At 33.3% G+C, this 20,694-nt stretch overlaps 1 protein-coding gene across 1 annotated transcript in view; it reads left to right on the top strand.

The window, feature by feature from the left end:
* LOC123720659 (kinesin-like protein CG14535) overlaps nucleotides 1-3,376 on the top strand; it is a 78,573-nt gene extending 75,197 nt beyond the window's left edge. Inside the window, exon 7 of the mRNA XM_045677362.1 lies at nucleotides 20-3,376. Within this exon, the coding sequence (XP_045533318.1) occupies nucleotides 20-2,697 (2,678 nt within the window). The 3' untranslated portion in view covers nucleotides 2,698-3,376. The remainder of the gene's footprint in view (nucleotides 1-19) is intronic.
* The last annotated feature ends 17,318 nt before the right edge of the window (nucleotides 3,377-20,694 follow it).

The raw sequence follows: 20,694 nt of genomic DNA, 5'->3' as shown, positions 1-20,694 counted from the left end.
AATTTTTCTTTATTTACAGTTGCCGGAGGACGAAGCCGATTACATCTAATCGACTTAGGAAACTCAGAACGCGGAAAAACTAATGGAGGTATACCATTATCTGGCTTAGGAAATATACTACTAGCAATTTTCAATGGCCAACGACATTTGCCCTACCGAGATCACAATCTAACCCACGTCTTAAAGGAATGTCTTGGTTCCTTGACTTGCCACACAGCTATGATAGTACATGTTTCCCCAAATGTACAAAGTTACACCGATACGTTGACAACATTGCAGTTAGCATCCCGAGTACATCGTCTGCGGCGTAGAAAAATTAAATATCCTTCAAATAATAATGCTGGCTCTGGTGGCAGTTCTGGCGAGGACGCATCTAAGCCAAGCAGTAGTGAACCTGACCCATCAAGCAGTGATCTATCAGCAGATACAGTAATATATGTGGGCCCATTAGACGATGCAACCGATGGAGAACATCCACCTGTCTATATTCCTCATATAAGCTCGGGGGATATCAAAAGTTCCCTTAGCAAAACGTTAAGAGGTTCGATTATAGATCAAAAACACAAATCGTCGTTATCAAAAGTCGTAGAAGAAAAAAGTCCTATTCATAAACTGTATGCAACTCCCAAATCTTCCCCGCTAAAAACTGCTTTACCACCAGCATATACACCGAAGTCGTCACCTTTGCATACAGCTATACCAAAAGCTGTACCCATAAAAAAAGCAATGCAAAAACACGCTGAAGATGGTAAAAGTACAAGTGACGAACAATGGATCGACGGACCCAGAATATCTAAATCTAAACTAGCAGAGGCTCGCCATAATATTATCAAAGAAACTCAAGGAAATAAGAAAGAAACTTGGATAGACGGACCTATGCAAGAATCAAAAATGCCATTACAATTTGAATCAGTACCAATACCACCAAATGCTAATTCCATGTCACTTCAACTCGGAATACTAAACTCTTACACGGGTGAAAATATTGGGTATGGTTATATGGACAACCATAAGAAAAACATGATAAGGAAGTGGGTTGAAAATCAAACTTGTCAAATACAAAAATCTCGACATAACTCCCCTAGTCATAAACCACAACAACCTTTTAAAGATACAAGTTCAAAGTTACCAGAAGAAAACGAAGCTACTCATAAAATGGAAGCAACTAAAGATTCCAGGCGTATTCATGTAGAAGAGTCTACTATTAGAACTGGGCTAAAAGCTGGTTCAAAGTCAATAGCCATAGAAGAAGAAAATTTTGGTCCACCTGATACAAGTACATCTTCTAAAAAAGTATCTGGCCATACCAAATCAATAGCTAAAAGCGAAGTAGACGAAGATGATGATAGTGAAGAACTAGCAGAAATACCCCCCGCTTTACCTTTGATACAACCGAGTAGCTTAAGTAGTAGAGAAGTATCAATGGAAAGTTTAGATAGTAAATATAAAGAAAGAATGAGAATGGGAGATGAAATAGTATCCAATCACAGTAGAGATATCGATCATCGTGGAATGAGTAAAGGCCCGGCTGATGATGAGGATGAAATACTAGAATTAATTGAAGTTGAAGAACCTTTAGAGCCTGTTCCTATGCAAGATTGCTGTCTTCAAGTAACTGAAGAAGATATTGCATTTTGTATGGGGCTTACTAACTTCGAAGGTGATGATGATGAAGATCATCCACTTAGAATTTTAAGTCAAGAAAATCTAACAGTAGCCTCAACATTTACTGACACACTGTCTTTATATAGTGAAGTTGAACGCCAAATAAGAAATGAGGCTTATTTGAGGCAAACTATGGAGTTTTATGCTCAAACTTTTGGTGAAAATCCAGATATTAACCCACATGCCAGTTTACCTACGTCTAGATCAAGAATAGATGATCTCATCGAATTAACAGAAATGTATGGTCCTAGAAAATTATCAGATGGAAATAGTTTTGCAGCAACGAGAATAGCACCTCAGTTTCAATCTATGTCCTTATGTAATGTTAGAGATACGGATGATTACCACGGAGATGGTTCTGTGTATAGTGAGCCAGCGTATAGACCAAGTGATAAAATTTGTGATAGTTGTAAGCGAACAATGTCGAGACCGGGTAGTGTTGTTGGTGAATGCGAAGTATATCAAAATTTAGAAATAGCACATAATGACTGCTATGGTCCATTTGAAAGATATAGAGGCAATGACATCACTGATGCTCGAATAGCCTCACTAAGACATCCAGATGGTGCCTCTGATCCTAATCTTCGCGAAGAAAATCGAATACCAGGCAATGGTGCTCCTTCGAGTACTTTTCGAGAATTAAAATCAAATTTGCATTTGGAGGTCAAACCTCCTGCGGTTACGGTCGAACCACGTTCTGAGAAAGGGGACAAGGGCGTAGCTAGAGTTATAGCTAGTTCCAAACAAGACGGTTACGATAGTGGTCACGAATCAACTCCAAGAACAGGCAAGCACAGTCCTGCCGGAACATCAAGAAGAGCAGAATCAGGCTACGATTCAGTTCCTAGAGACTCTGACGCGTCATCATTAGATTCGTACCCAACACGAAGAGCTGCCGTGGCGAGAGCACATGCAAAGAAACATACCACAGCTAAGTATAAACAACACAGCGATCGATCGTTTTGCTCTTGGCTTAGAAATCCTTTTACATGTAAATATGCTGACACCGATCCTGAAATCAGTGACTTTTAATGTTCTCGGCGCCTATTTCTCTTCTAAAACTTATATCACTAAGCTACGTTACCGAATTTAATCTGGAGACTGCTTTTGTACTCTAGATATACGCGTATTTATACCACTATAAAAGCTTTGCGGTGAATGTGTAATGTTACCATTGTATTTTTGTAAACCTTAAAGCTTTTAGCTGTGCTCCGAAAAATATTTTAGGACTACCTTAGTGAAACTGCGTTGGCAAAATGTATAATATATCTAACTATGTTACACAACGAATATCGAACGGCTCTCTAGTATTCTGCTCATTTTGTACTTTTATAATGTTTTTACTTTCTCTGTTATATTTTCTACTGTTAAAGCCTTTTGACATTGTAAATAGATCTAGAGTCTTCCTCAGTCTTCCGTAAATCAGGAGACATGACTTTTCTATACAATATTTAACATTTTTTCCAATCACTTAATCATTTTCATTGGTCTTATATGATTATAGTGTTAGTAATCATTAATAAAAAAAATTATAGGATCTATGGCCTTAGAATTAGGATGATGCTTAATACGTTTTTAAGTGAATGGATTCAATGTTGTTATGTTTTAGTGATAAGACTGTTGTCATGGCCATATTGTAGCTTTAACTACGGCTCGTCCGACTGTACATAATTATTGCAATCACTACGGCTTTATGAAATGTTAAACTTAGTTACTGCTTTACGTCAATGTTCTGTTAATTGTATTCATATTATTATAAATATTATATATCGTAAATTCTACTATACGTTCGTATTAGTTCAAAATAAACTGTTCTATGAACTTGAGCGTCTCGTTTTATTAAAGCCTCTCGGAATGCACGAGAGATTACCTGGTATATATGTAGATACCGATTTTAAATTTTCAGTAGATTTTGCGTGCTATTCTAGGAGTTTAACGTTTTTTGCCTAATACTTGTAAGATTTTATTATTAATATTTCCCTCTAAGTGGTTTTCGAAAATTATTATTTAGAAAGTGACTAGTTAATCGTATCTCTATTGCGTGTCTGCTCATGTCTAAGCTTCATGGTCAACAAAGAAGCATCAGGAGCGGACTATCTGTTTCCACCGTTTTTTGTCCAGCACCACAATTTATTTATTTATGAAAACAGATACAACAACAAAAAATATTGAAAAAAAAATACCTACAATAATACAAATATTTTAAGTGAGAATCTCAAAGCGCGTTTTGTCGTTAACATTTTATCATGCAACGTTTACAAATATGGATAAAGACCGATACAAACAATTATAACATACACTAAATTACTTACTCCCATTAAAATATATCCAGACTAATGATATGTTTAGAACATAGTCTTAAAAAGAATTCTTTTTGACGAAAACATCTTGCCAGATATTCTCAGTATTATAAAATATTATTGCGGCGCTCCGTTAATGTATAATGAACTGAATATAAAACGATGAATACATAACGTTAAAACTTTGTCACCCTTGGGGCAAAGAATTGGGATAGAAACTTTTTACCCCGCACCTAACTTCAACCCAGTGCAGACCTATTATCTTTCATTTCTCTTGTAATTTAACATTCTCCATTCGCCTCGGGAAAATCATGCTATCAAATGCGTTTTACCCTCTTTTCGAGGGTGACAACTTTTTTCATGGAAATCTCCCGATAATTCGTTAAAGTGGCAGCTCCTTGGCTTATAACGATTATCGGAGATTTTACTCTATTTGAAGTGGGAAATTGACTGCGATAAGCTAACCGTTATTGAGGCTATGTTTGCGGGACAAAGCTTAAGCCGGCTTCATAACGAGTTCATAAGTATTGATTCTTAAAGATTCTAATAGATAGATCTTAGAGATACTTGTTTGTGAAAGTATGCAAAATCAAGTATATTCTCCGAATAATCATTATTGCCTTTAGACATGTCAAACTAACAGCTGATACGTAAAAAAATAATACTTTAAAAATTCACTATGTGAACTTGACTAACTGACTTTTTTTCCTAAATCTATGCCCTATGTGGACCAGAGGTCGTCCATAAAACTTCGGAATCGCGTTCTTTTTAAAGCCTCTTACTTTACTTCAGACTCGTGCTTCGGAAAAAAACTAGATTAACACCTATTTATTATTAAGATCAAAGATCAATAATAACCTGTATTATCATTTATTTAAATCGACCGACCGATAGATACAAATTTACGTGTTATGCCAAACATAAATTAACGAAATAGGTTCATAACAGTACCCAAAGAAATTCCCATCAACTGACGGTCCGTCTAACGATCCAGTATTTAATAATCCTCACAATACAATGCGACGGCAATAAGAACAAAACGCAAAGAATAAGGGAGGATAAAGACGTACAGCCGGACGTGATGCGGAGACATAATATACTTCACATCCACATGCACACGAAAATAGCCTTAACTACGTCATAAAGAAGGAGCATAATAGATTAGCTTATCTGCAACGTGATATGAAAGAAAATTTTTAGTAATAAGTAGAACATATGTATCAATGTTGCGTAGGGTTAATCTGAGTGACGTTTACAGTCAGTACGTTTATCACTAGTAGATTTTGTATGTATTTAATAAATATAGACTATATATATATTGTTCTTGGACAACCGAAGTACCACCAAGATAATTCTGTTTGTTATTTTTATAATTGCAATATTTGTAGCAGCAGTCAGAATCATTAATGATGAGTTACTTAAGAAAGTTAGCATTTGTAAATAAATACCAACTAACCGCCGAATATATGGAATTAATAATTTAATACAGTAACAATAAAAGCCTTTTAGTATTTATTTAACCATATAGAACGAAAACGTCTTTTCCAACATCTGATTTTGATAATACAGTATAGAGGTTATGACTTGTTTAATAGTTTTATCGTAACTTATAAATGTTTGTTAAATTTGTTGTTCCTAAGCAAAAGAAAACGTAAGCAATAACTGTCACTAATTGTTAAACAGAAACGAACTACGCAAAAGAAAAAAAATGCAACCCTCTTTAGTCTGTTGTAATGGGTAATAACTTAGATCGGGAGCCATGCCAAGTTTTATTCGTAAAAAGTTAAAGACATTATGGGATTTTAAGTGGGGCTAATGTACCAAGATTGCTCCTTTTAAAACGCGTATTTTGTATCTCCAATGAAATCGTTTCTTTAAGAAGACTAATAGATTTGTAGCATCTAATATACAAATGTGGGTAATATTATGTCTATCAGGTATCTTGTATTAAAAAAAAATAGTTTTTTTTTAATTTATTTCGGCTCGTTTCAGTTCGTTTATTCCTTTACTGTAGAAGTCTGTCGGTCGAGAAGCGATTAAAATAGCAAAAGCGTTTTGTACTATCTCTCGGGTGTTGCATTTTTTACCACTTCAAGTTTTATAAAATTTGAAACAAGTCGGATTCTGTTAGCGCAAGAACTGTCGTGTAGTGTGAGCTCGCGCGTTGTCGTGAAGAAGCCATTGCAAAGAGTCACCCAGTGACCAGTCTTGGTAGTTTAATTGCGAGCTTCTCCATGATTGTTTACAATTCTTGGTGATTGAGATCTGCCTTCACTGTTGTGCGCTTGTTTCTATGCCGATTCAGTAGTGCTATGCAAGTTTTGACGCGAATTACTGTCGCTTAGTTCGTGTGGCACTCACTTTAAAAATAACTAATTAAATCGGGAAAAAAATATTAAATAAATTATGTAAAAGGGCGGTCCTACTGTTAGATACAGTTTCTTCCAAATAACCCAAATTATCCTGCTTTCTGATATTTCCAAATGCTTCAGTATTGTTTTGACGCTTTATGGCCCTTAGCATGCTTAGCCGTTAAATGAGTTGATCCGCTTGTACCTACTATCGCCTTCGATTCGTTGTTTTCGACTATGGTTATCGGCCGACCGCGAGGCTCATGCCTAATGCCATGCCGTGGCCTAATAAGCATATTATATAAGCATATTATTCATGCAAGCAAGCAGGAACCAGGAACAAGCAGGAAGTTTATGCGAGCATATTAGGCCACGTCTTCAATGTGTCGTGATGTTTTGCATAACCCTACATCCACGTAGAGACTCATATTCGAAAATTATACGAATTTTCTGATTCTTAACCACAATTTCAGGAACACAACAAAAAACTATCTACATATGACTGAATTAACACTGACGCCTTTAAAATAAAATTTATTTTAGCTTCGGAGTGCGCGCCAAAATCTGTAATTTATATATAGGCTATACATTCTGTAGGTTATAGATATATATATCCAATTATCAAAGATATTTACACTTTACGATCTGGTATACAAATTGATTGCTAACTGTTTTACCATAATAAAACGAACTTCTTTATAAAAAATGCTTCAACTATAATATGATGATGATGACTAAAATATATATGCATAACTATATGGAAAATGCGTTGAATATATGATAAATTTGTATATTAGTTCTTGTGAATGTGACTTACAAGACCTAAGAATCACAAACATCTTTCATGAGACCCAAGTCTGTTGGCATCGACTTGATTATGAATGTTATCACCAAACACATCAAAAAAAAATCATCCCAATTTATATATTACATTACCGGATTGCCAAATTGGCATCCAACATATAAGTGAAATGATTGCGGGCGCTGGAGCAAATCTCATATATTTTTCACGGCATCGAATCTTCGCCGCAAATCGAATTTGTCTACTTGGAGTTGAGCCGCATCAATCTGCATTATCCGGGTGACAATGATGTGGTACAAAACATGAGACACGGCGTTTAATTTAAATAGGTGAAACTGTTGCTTTGTAACTAAAAGATCCCTGTTAATTATTTAGACACTATTAAAATAAGGTATAGTATGAATTTCTTTTCTTTTTATTTAACAATACTCTACTCCCCTGCCATTGCGTCCAGGGTCTTTTTCTACCCCTCAAATTTTAACTCTGTCTAAATTTTACTTTTAGAAGATACAATATATTATTACAATAAAGTAGTTCTCGAATGTTGTTCTACGCTTCTCGCAAGATGCGCCCCGGCTACATCGGTATATAGTATGATATTTTAGAAGTAGCTGCCTACTGAAGCATACTTTAAGAAAAGAGCGGACCAATTCTTGATAGTCCGGCAACACACTTCCAAGCCCTCTGGCCAGTGGCAATGGCCAAGGCCAATGCTCTCAATAGAGCTGTGGCCTCGAATGCGCCTCCTGCCCGTTTCTCCCTGTTCTATAAAAAAAAGTTAAAATATTTTTTGCCTTTGTATCTGCGTCATTGATAACATTTACAGGTATGGAAGATTTCTTTAGACCTTTTTTATAGGAATCATTAATTTACGTTATGTTTCTCCTTGTACCACACTCGAGAAACGTGTTGAAAGCTGACTGGAGCTGCCGCGATTTCTCAGGATTTGATGCTCACCAACTTAAGCCACGCACTTTAAGAATATTTGTAGTGAAGCCCTTAACTCCCAGCTCGTGTTACGATGGCAAATGTATATTCATAGTAACAGAGAGAGCCACTAGGAACTACATTTAATCATTTTTAATTTTAAATCCTCATTTTTCGTAAATGTTGCTCGTTAAATAGTAAAGATAATTTTCATATCACCAAAATAAGAAACCAAAAATGTGTAGGAACGACGGTAAGTAGTTCATTCAACCTACAGGGAGGATTCTCGACCAGTTTATCACTGACTGTCCGGCCTCAGACTCCAGTAGCAGATTGAAAAGTTCCATATATCTCGGTCGGCGGTCGGAATAACTTCGTCACAGAGTCACCGAAGTGATTGTAGCCGCGGATGTAGATTGCTACAAGTTCTAATTGTACGGTGACACTAACAGGCCTTCAGAAATAAGGAGCGCGACTAAAGAAGATAGAAGAAATGTTAATTTTATGTAAAATTGTATACTTGACCGAATAAAATAATTTTAGTATGCATTTAAAGTAGTTACGTCTACGATTCAATTTTGAGAATATTTTATTAAAAATATTTACAAATATTGTTTGTTTGCGTAATTATACATACATATTAAGAACTCTAAAAATATATTTAAGTTACTATCCAAGATGGATTTTAGGTGTTATGTCATTAAAGGAAAATCTTTTAGCTCACCTTTATACTAATTCATAAGTAAACAATGGATATATAAACATATACATACTATTTAACTAGAACTTCCACTTAACATTTCTTAAACCCATCTTATCAAAGACTTTATTAAGGTAAGGATTTTACAGCGGATCATACATTAAATTTTACGATACCCTAGAATTTTTATTGGAGACAATAAGGGATGTTCAATAAAACGCGAATGATGAGCTCCGACTACGTAAAATGGCATAAAGAGAGTAAAACTCATCATAAAACATGCTGTAAACTTGATACATTGTTCGAGATTGGATTTTTAATATAGTCCCGTTTTAATAATAAATATAGGCCAAGAAGTAGTAAAACAAAGAATTCGTTCTTCATCGGCTCATACAAAATTCCTTATAAATCCGAGCTTATTATTAATTCCAACGTTATGTACGATTAATAACGTAATAAATAAGAAGTCAAAACTCTGACACTTGATTCCTTGAACACACACAGAATGAGACACAAATATATAGTTGTTTCACTACTCAACCTCATTAAATATAAAACCAAAATTATTTGATATAGGTCCCAGAATAGACATTTTGAAGAAATTTCCTTCCACCGAATGGGTGCTGAAGCATACATCGGTAATGTTTTATAAACTGTATTAGAAATGATATAATTTTCAAACTATGATAACTTTAATATAACTGAATCATTTCTGCATTAATTTCCAAGTAAGATCAGCTCTCCTTGAAACTAAATTGTAATAATGAAACATATTTTAATCTACTAAACGCACATATATTTTATTAAAATTATTTTGTATAAAGCTTACAATACATTGACTCATTTTAAATTATTTATTAACGTCAAAATTTAAACTATAAATCATCAACTATTTGAAACACACTTTTTTTTCTCTCTGTCTCTTTACCTAACTACGACTAAATCTCTTTCGACCTATTGTCAAAATATTAGTCGCTATAAGAAAAACATTAAGAAATAAATTCAAAGTCAAATTATTTAATTCCATTCAATCAATGGTGCCATCCAAACAACCTCTTTAGGTCTGGGCCTCAGATTTCTGTATCTGTTTCATGATTGTAAGTCGAATATTTTACTTCACCGTTCGAGCTAGTGTTAAATGCGCACATAGGAAGAAAATCCATTGGTGCACAGCCGGGGATCGAACCCACAACCTCAGGGATGAGAGTCGCACGCCAAAACCACTAGGCCAACGTTGCTCTGCGATTTATTTTCATTAGGAATATTAAAAAACACTTTTGATAGTTAAAAATAAATAAAAAAATTACTCTCGTTGCCCCCCTTCCGAAAGGTTTTTTTTTTATATTATGGCAATAGTTTTGTCTTTATGCCAGTTTCAAGAAAGGTAGTTTTCATTTAGAGAACAATGGCAAAGAAACTCCATACTTACACTTCTTAAATAGTTTTAACAATATTTTGAATACAGTATAACTATATAGTAAGCTTTACTCGATCTCTCGAAACATTAGCTAACGTCAATTACAAGATTACAGCCCACTCCGTCTATAATCTGGACTGCCCAGTGGTCCTACTGACAAATATCGAATTTAGCGTAGAGCAGCAGGGATAGTGCGGGTCATTAAACGCGTCTCTGGGCCCAGGATATATCGATTGGTGCCGCATAAAATATATCCGGGTACATGCAAAATAATATATTAGTCTAGCTAGGATATACGACCAATTTTACGATGAAAAATGTGATGGAGCACCTTCCGCGGGAAATGGTCGCGTAAAAGAGTTATTACTTTTAATGCTCTCTACTCTATATTAATGAGGTTTCAATTGAAATTTATGAGTTCATATCTAGCTTATTAACTATGATTGCGAGATTAATTATTAATAGGTTTATATTTGTACATCCATTATACGTTTCCTCTCCGTGTTTAATTATTCTTGAACGATTTGCATATTGTTTCGATATGGTTAACACATAAAACCTTCTCACTTTTTAATTTATTGTTTTAAAAGTAAACCATTAACAACATACACTATATTCTAGTAGTGATCAAGTCAATACTTGATCACTACTATCTATTGTTATGTATCTATTTCCTCTATGATCAACTTAACAGCGAAAAAGTTTCAGCTTGTCAGAACCGTTGGCAAAGTAGGTTAAAGTACCCTACGTAATTCAATGATTCATTCGCGTATTTTATTACGCTCAGAGCTACATAAAACTTAGAACGGCGTTTGTTTTGAATCCTTACGGTTTGTAGTGTAGAGAATACGCAGAGGCGATAAAATTTATCGTCACCCATGCGACATCTGGTCCCCCTCAAGACGTGGTACAAAAAAGTCAAGTAGCGATTGAAAATTATAATTAATACTCAAAGTATGAAATACACATATGCTATAAATTAATAAAAGACTAGATAAGTTTATTTAAGTATACTCTGTATTATTTTCCAAGTATGTATAGCACTGTTATCCTAGATAAAATGAAAAAATAGAACACACGAACAGAGTGTCTTCCCTTTAATAGAGACTGTAAGTAGTGTTATTGGACACTTCCTTATGTTAAAAATTCTTTTTAGTAAAATAGGTTAGACTTAAATTACTTATTAGTCTTAAGTTAGGCTAGATCGTAATGTTCCATGATGTCTTAGTAAAGGCACATGTAAAAAACCCTAGATTAGCGTGTGTCTCACAACCCTAACATTATGTATCTGTCGCAGCCAACTAGTTTAATAAGCCGTTCAATCAACAGCCTAGTCTTTCTTCTAAACGGCGCCGTTCAAGCAGCCGCCTGAATGATATTCAGCAAATGACTTGAATCGATGACGTTACCTAACTTTCCTATACTGTTCTTTTCTACTAAACTATCAATAAAGCGTCGACAAACAACATATTTGATGTGGGAGAGTGTAGTGTAGTAAAGAACACTAATAAGTTACATTAAATATTTTAAATAAAGAATTTATTATTCAGTCTTTTTATGTCTGTCACATGTTCATACGAATTGCCTAATCATTAGCCAACCAATTGATGAAATGCTACGCTTGAATATAATTCAGGCCGCTAGCTAAAAGACACTGTTCAGAAAAGAGGCTAGGCTGTTGATTAAACGGCTAATTAAGCTAGTTGGCTACGACATATTTACTGTAAGACTTGCTCGTACGGTGAAGGGAGTTGTTAGGAAACCAGTTTCAGCCCAAAATCTACGCCGTATGTTAGGAGTAGTGAGTTTGACTCACTCCCCATTGCTTTTCTTGCATATATATACACTTCTTAACTTTCATTCTGCATTCATGGTTTTAAAAAGAAATAAGGCGATAATTAAGAGCAATTACCGACTACTATTCTCTAATCTTATCAAATGATAAGTATACAATTTTACTTTAGTATAAGCTTTAATTTTACTAGTCTAATTAATTTCCTATTTAAAACGGCAATAACACTTTACCACAAATATTTATAGAATTCCAGGAATTTCATTTACCGCACGAAATACGACTATCTACTGTCTACAGGACATATGAATAAATCTATTTCTATCTATCTATAATCTATCAGAAGACACTGGTACTCCAGACGTAGTCCCGACAGCTCTCAGGTTCTCTTAAATCATGTTTTAAATGTAAATAAAACTCTCTAAAGTCTAAACCTTGCGGCATACAACGTTAAGACGTAGGCATCGAGTTTTAGAATACCCACTCAATATTCAGACGAATAAAAACCCCTTATGTACTCTTTTGTTAAGAACTTTATTGTACATAACTATTGTATATATCTTGCGTCTGCGACCGCAGTTCTTAGAAAATAAGTTTTTCATGTCTTTTAAACTATTTTTATTTCATAATGGCAATTAGTCTAAGTAGAAATGTGAAAATAAAATAAAATTATGTATTATATAATTATTCGTATTGACAATTATTTGAGTTACCATTTGTCATTTCATTTTCATGTTTCCTATCCTAGACAAGACCCGTCCAAGGCTCGAAGCAACCGTCATTTCCCTTGCTATCGAACCCAGACGTGTGGGTAATATGATACCGCGATTACATTATGTTGGAAAATTAAGATAAGTATCAATAATGAGATAATTTATAATGTATGTTTCAGTATACTACACGTCGCGGGCGAACTGCTAAGCATAGTCATAGCCAACAAACGACTAAGCTGACACTGGTTATACAGAAAAATAAATAAGTATTTGATATTAGCATATTATTAAGATAATACTTTTGATAATGGAAATACCAAAATAGAAAACCAGAGGACTTGCACACGGGAAATCGGCATCATTTACCGTCTGAATATCATTCTTAATCCCTAAAATATTACGACGTGTCGCGACTTCAAAAGGTCTATTTGCTGTGAAGACAAAACATCAAACAGACGCTGAAATATGTCTAACATCAATAAAATTTAGGATATTCTATCACTAAATAGTAAAATATTTTCTCTCATTGAAATGTTTGATTACCGTTTTGTATTAACGAAGCGGTTACGAACATGTTTTTAAACAACAACTCGCAGTAAATTATCTAATTAAATTATTTTCACCCGTTATTCAAAACAACACATTGCTAAAATAAATTGAAGTTATTTTAAGCCAAAAAATCCAGGAAAATAAAAATTAGAGGTATCGTTAAAATTTTACGATTCTTGAAAAAGTTTGATAAGGAAAACAGTCTGGCCTGTCTCTTTAGCATATTAATTGAAAAGAGGAAATAAAAGTAGGCTTAATAAAAGTGAGCTTTCTGGTATACCAGTTGAAGTAAGTAATTATCATAGATTAAAATAGAGTATTGGAAATAGATATTTACAGTGGTGTATATATGGTAGAACAATTGCTGCGTATTCTTCAATTATTTTCTTAATACTGAAAATTAATTTTTAAACTATCTATATTCAATATAGCAGCAGTGTTGGCCTAGTGGCTTCAGCGTGCGACGCTCGTCCCTGAGGTCGTAGGTTCGATACCCGGCTGTACACCAAAGGACTTTCTTTCTATGTGCGCATTTACCATTCGCTCGGACGGTGAAGGAAAATATCGTGAGGAAACCGGCTTACCCTAAAGATCCAAAACGTCGACGAATCGAAGGCTGATCACCTACTTGCCTATTCGTTTAACAAATGATCATGAAACAAATACAGAAATCTGAGGCCCAGAACTAAAAAGATTGTAGCGCCATTGATTTATTTATTTTATACTCAATATAGATAGGTTAAATATAAATATTATTATCAAGAAATATATTTCATAATTTTTCCGTTATCTTTCACATTTGACACATGAAAGGGTGTGTAAATTCAAATATGCGTTATCTAAAATGCCGGAAACCAATTATTACATATCACATACATAGCCTGAAGCGATACGTGTTTAATGGTATACGATATAGAGGTTTTGAGCACGTAATAATTATATCCATTCATATTTCATATCATTCTCTTATTTTGAATCCAATTTTGTAACAAATAAAAATTATCTCAGCTTACAAGTTAATTTATTTAGATATTATCGGTTAAGTTAGATGCAAATGCATTATTCCTTATATTATTATGACACCATTATTGAAGTGAAACTTCTTTATCGGCGTTGAAAAAAAAATTACCGTCACATTTTTCGGTTACGAGCCATATTGTTTTTGTCTACCACGGTTGATCCGAAGAGATTCGAAGCCATTAATAACAAAAAATATAATATCGATAACAATGATAGTAATAATTATATTACAATTAATGAAAATCTGAAAGAATCTTAGTAGTAATAAGGTAAAATCAAATAATTGTATTATTTGTATTCATATCTATGATAAAAAATCCTTTTGTTAAACTTTATCTAATTTGTTTTATAAAATCCTACTGTTAACTTTAATTAACCAATTTCTGTAATGTTGCATACAGTCGATCATTTTTCGAAAAATAAGGTCATAAAGAAGTTTCACTTCTTACGTGTGTACACGCACACATTTTTTTTTCAAAATTGCCGGGGCCACGAGGCACAAGTTCAAAAGGGCAGCCTTGTGCCACATGGACTAGCAGATAGCAAAAATGTTTTGGGTTTCCTTGGAGGATCTTTTACTTTTAGTATGAATACAAAATTGTACTTTTATTACTTACTGCTCAAGTCTTGTGTATGTGTATTTGGATGGAATTAAATAGAGCTATATTATTATTTTTATGTAAGAAAGGATTAAAGCCCTCACCACCACCTTCTGCGGTTTTCCTGTTAAGATAGTTGACATTTTCGATCTAGTAAAGTTTGTTTCAATTCCAAAAATCATCAGTTCTATCTGTTAGATAACTACATGATCAGAAAAAAAAGTAAACAAAAATCTCTGAGATCGTTTAACCCGCCCAATTACCCGACCCTTTTAAAACGTAAATAAAATCACGTCTAAGGAAAATCGATATACGCAAATCAGTGATAACAGGGCCCTCGGAAGTTTTCCCCTTATCACCCCCGATCTACAGATCCAATTTCCTAAAATAGGAATCGATCCGACAAATCATCTGGCTGACTCTATTATTCTCGAGTTCGGACCAAATGCACTTCCTCGTGTTTCACTTTACCATTTTTGAAATGTTAATTTCACAGTTTTATATTGTTTGGCTAAAAACAAAAAACGTTTAAACAAATATCTAAAAGCAAAATTTTCAAAACAAGATAAATAAATCACAAATTTTGTTTCTTAACCCTAAAAAGAAAATAAAATCAATACAAATAAGTAAAATAGCGATATAACAGTCACTAAAGCACTCTCTACTGAACCGATTTGATGAAGATCTGCGATCAATTCGTCGGTACTTGGTAACTAAAAGTCACAACACATAACATACGAAATTTAGCACATATGATCATAATTCAAACTTCAGGTTAAAGAATTAACCCATTTTAAATCACTACCTTTGGTGCATAGCAGCTGATAAATCATCAATTTCAGGGCTGTTTGTGGGCTGTTTGCGCTTGCAATTAGTCAAACACAATTGTATCGAAAATCATGAACAAGCTTCTAAAGATCAAAAAACGTCGTCAATATACTGCACAACATTATATAATCAGACAAGCGACATCAAAAGCCGCAAGATATATACCCGTCAACGTGAATTACCTTCAGTTTTCCGCGCGGGTAGTTTTATTTCGCAACGTTAGAACAATGGCCGATTTGCGTTCAAATCACGTACCTAAGTAATTTTAAAAGAGATCAGTCGCGGTGCTTGCGATTTCAGTTTAGAAGCAGATCCTTTCAGTGCTATTGGCTAAGTTTCAGCGAACTTCTTAGGAAACCTTAGCTCCAACTCACTCGATACAATTTATATCTTTAGGTTACCGAAATGAAGAAACCCGTTTTGACTTTGAAATTCTTTAATGATATCAATTATAACAGGATTTATTTGCCCAACTCTTTAAGAATCTAAAATAATAAAGCTCGTTTATTACCAATATTTACCCAGATTTTTTTTTTACTTGTTATCCTAAGTTGCTTCAGGCCTTTTATTCATATTTTCAAATTTCTCTTTGAAGATTGGTATAATACTATTACTCAAAATAATAACGATATATAGAGAAACAACAAATATAACTGTTTCAATAATCTCTTGGAGTTTATTTAGTGTTAATGGTGATTAAAATATATTTTTTGTTGGTTAGAAAAAATTATGTATATATATATATATATATATCTTTAAGAACAGTATGATTTTGTCGTAATTTTTTAATTATAATTATTATTAGTTATTCTACAGAACCTTATACCTAAGCATATATTTGCTTGAAGCATCAACTTTTATAATCACATCCAATTACGATTCTTTCCTTGCTCAGCAATAATCGTAATTTTGGGCCAGTTTCAACGTTTTATTTCATCAAGATTCAAACATTTCTTCCGGCATTATTTAAGCTAATTAACTTTTTAACTCCAGCGCCCCCTTTTGGTCGCCCGGGTGTAATTAAAACGAAACAAAAGTAATTCTTGGCCCCCAGAGTTGAATATGCATTTTCCTTTTACAATTCATTATTTTAAAATATTAAGCGCTCTATAAAAGTTAATTTAATTTTCTGCGTTTCTAATTCTAGCGTGTGTCTTTAGAAAGGCGTATGTAATAGCATTTTATACCCTTGTTACTAAATTATCAAATAAAATTTATAATTGACATTATAGAAAAAAATGTTTTTTTTAGTCAATGGCTAAATTGTTAATTCTTATTATTTATTTCTTCTTTTATTAATTTTTGTGAAAGATACAATGGAACTAACATTTAAAAGACTCATATTTTTTTTATTATTAGTACCTGTTTTATAAACTGCGCTATAAAATTTTTGCCTATTTTTTGAATAATTTTTTTCAATCAATTATAGATATGACCTAGAATGTCGGAGTAGTAGTACAACAACAGTAGTGTTACAAACTATTCAATAGAAATTTTATTAGAAGGGTCCTTTGTTTCTCCGATATTTATAAAAATATACACGTACCGGTATACGTCAAATAAGGGTCGTCGCATCTGGCACAGGGACACGTGCTATGTTTCATGTGTTTTCCAATCGTTTACGGAAAATCCTTTATGGCAACATTTGTTGTGTACCCGCCTAAAAATATTATTCCATGCCATCATAAATATATATTTATAAAATACGACACAAAACCTCTTCACCACTTACTTATCAATGTCGTAAAGTCGAAATTTTAAAGCAGAAATCTAGCGTTCTGCGAACAATGGTTATTTTTTATTGAAGTTCAATTTTACAGTACTTTGAAGTTTATTTAAATTGTTAGGTAAGGTTGTAACAAAAGTCAATGTACATACATATTAAAATAGGAATAGACTTCACCGTTTTAATTAAATTACAGTTTTACTATCAATACTATAGTACAGTTATATCGCTAACCTACAATTATATATATTTGTCCCTCAAAACGCGAATACCTACCGAGGGGTCGCCAACGACTCACTAAATCTATGTTATAGCTATAAAGCTTTTTTCAAACATTCAACAAAATAGCTGGATATTATTTTCTGTTAAAATATTTAAAACATCAATAACTTAAACCAGTAATCAATTATAAAAATCTAATACAATAAAAAATTTATGTAGTAGAAAACTTTCTCATTGTGAACACTATAGATCTTGATATGATCTATATAGATTTTAGTAATTGTTAACATCGTGATATTAAACATATCACAAACAAGCATTTTACTATCTATAACGAGCCAAGGTTTTGACTGGATTTCTAACGCAATCAACTTCACCTCAATAAACGTCCTTTCATAATCATGTCAAACTTTAATTAACAGGAAAAATCCATTTCTATGAAAGCTGTACGAAGACTTTGGGTTCCACCAGTACCACTTGGAAAAAATCTTGCAAAAACTCTCGATATATCAAGTTATTCAAACAATAAACTGGCCTTTATATCCGTTAAGTTTTACTTCGTAAGGAATTTTATAAATTATATTTTTTAGTAACCAGCAAGTATCCATTCCGAACAATACTGCACACAACCACAACAAACATTTCTTATACACGTAAGTGCATTATGTGGTTGTGAAAATCTCTCTCAAACTGTTGTCTCCACATTTGGGGCTTTAAGTGTCGGGTTCGATTCCCGTTTTGAGCCGTGTTTCGAATTTCAAAGCACACTTTAGTTTTAAGGTGCGGTAGAGGAATCGCTTAGAAAATGTTCCCAAAAAGCTCTTACCAAGTTTATAAAAGCTTAAGCGTGGGATTGGCTCTCCAGATTTGGAGACGGACTAACAACAAAAAGGTTTGCACTTTCAACTTGTTTTTCTTTTATATACCTAAATGATGCGTCTTAAATACTCATTTTTCAAACAAAAAAGCTGATACATCAAATACGGAACATAGTCCTTGTAATATTTATATATTATTTATAAATAGTTTCTTACGTCTTTAATGATGTGAACGATGTAAAATTTAAAAAAGTTACATCTTACAGTAAACCAAACGAAATTAAACATTTCAACAGTTAAACACGGCGTTTGTTATTGTATGTCGTTATCAACGTTTTATATGTATTGTATCATTGTATCACTGGTTCAGGTGAATTTTAATTCCATTAATAGCCTAGTTAGTTGCGTTTAGATTTTTGTTACTTTAGAAAATAATGAACTAAGTCGAAAAAGATATGTGAGTAAGTAAGGTCTTGAGAATGTACAAGGCATAAGGCGTTCACGCCTGAGGCTATCTAATAATAGGTGTCCATGATAAGTTTTTATATGATAATACGTTTTAAAAATCCTATAACAACAAACTCTTTACAAGCCTGACCCCTTTTAGGAAGGCCCCTATTCTTTTAACATAAAATCCCTTTAAAATCTTCCTATCTGAGAGCATTTGATTTAGATAACGTATCCTTATTGGACCCTCGAAAAAAGCTAACATAATAAATGTTACTATAAATAAAACTACTTATTTACCTAAGCTTTCATATAATAATAATAAATAACAATAATTTATAGTCTGTATAAATTTATAAAAACCACTAATATAATATTATATAATGAAAGCCTTGAGGGGTGTAGTGTGCAACCCAAGTGTGCTCCAGGAACTGGGTTTCTTGGTACCTATGGGATATATGCGACGGCGAAGACATAGGTTATTTGCGATACCAAGGGCAAGAAGCAGTCTTTTGCAGATCACCGTTATCCAGGACGTGCTACTAGTGAATGTTGTCTCCGACACGATCGATATATTTATATGTTCGCAGAGTAAATTCACAGTAGCGATATTGTGTAAATTATGTGTTTAATATTATATACGTATTTTAATTATTTAATGTTTCTCGACATTATCGTATTGGCATAGTCTGTAAGGATAATGTATGTATTTCTGTAATAAATATAATGAACAAATTTTTAATAAGCTTTAATAATCAGGGTAGAAACATCAAGAATTTCTTATTTTACTAATTTAAAATCAACAGAAAAACTCATTGCATAGATGTACCTTTAATATGTAGCAAAAAGATGCTTATTTGCAATTATTCTTTGCAAAATTGTATGCACTAAAACTTCTGGTGCTGCATTATCAAGTTAAAGTGTGTGATTACTGTATCCATAACTAACTACTTTTAAACTAATCAACTTTATACATTTAAAATTATGTAAATTTTTGACGTATTTTGGCCTCATCTCCACAAATAAACATTGACAAAGTTATTAATTTGAATAACTTAAATTATTCGGTAGCTAAAATTATTTGGTCCACTTTTTCCCTATGGAACTATACAGTTACATAATAAATATTATATATAAACCCACGTCATACCAGTCGTAAAATTTTCATAAGCCCAACAACGAGTGGCACATCAGGGTAATTCCGTTTTGCCGCGAAACGAGTTTGAGTGACGTTTTAATGGAGCCGAATGAATTTATTCAGGACCTTTGACTTGGGATAAAGTTATCGTTAGGATAAAACTATTTCTTTTGTGTGGGTATTTTGGCTACAAGTGTCTATAAATTTTGCTATAGTAGGATTTTGACATTGAAACCTGTTCGATGTCAATAAAGTGTATGGGATTATAGACTTAAGAATAAATTAGTATCTTCTTAAGCAATTGGGTATGAACAATCAGTTAGAGATGTTCTGTAAATGTCAAAATATCCTACCAACATTATGAGCGTATATTTAATGAGATAATCATAATTTTTAAATCATTTATAAACGATACATATGATTATATTTAAAGATCCATATGTTTTTGTATTTGTCTAAAACAAAGCCTCTATAGATTTTTCTGTCCTGGAAAAAAACATAAGTTTCCGAATGGAAAATGCTGATAAAGTCGTACTGTGACGGTTGAGTAGGGTGCTCTCAAGTCATAACGTACGGTTAGCCATTGATAATGTCAGTTAAATATGTTCTGCGCAGATATTACACTATTATCATATGCAAAACATAATCCTTATTCGAATACTATATAAATGCCTATCTAT

Source organism: Pieris brassicae, chromosome 2 (assembly GCF_905147105.1).
Source record: "Pieris brassicae chromosome 2, ilPieBrab1.1, whole genome shotgun sequence".
In the NCBI taxonomy this organism is placed as follows: Eukaryota; Metazoa; Arthropoda; class Insecta; order Lepidoptera; family Pieridae; genus Pieris; species Pieris brassicae.
Note: the sequence above shows the minus strand (reverse complement) of the source record. Positions and strands in the feature narration are given on the sequence as shown.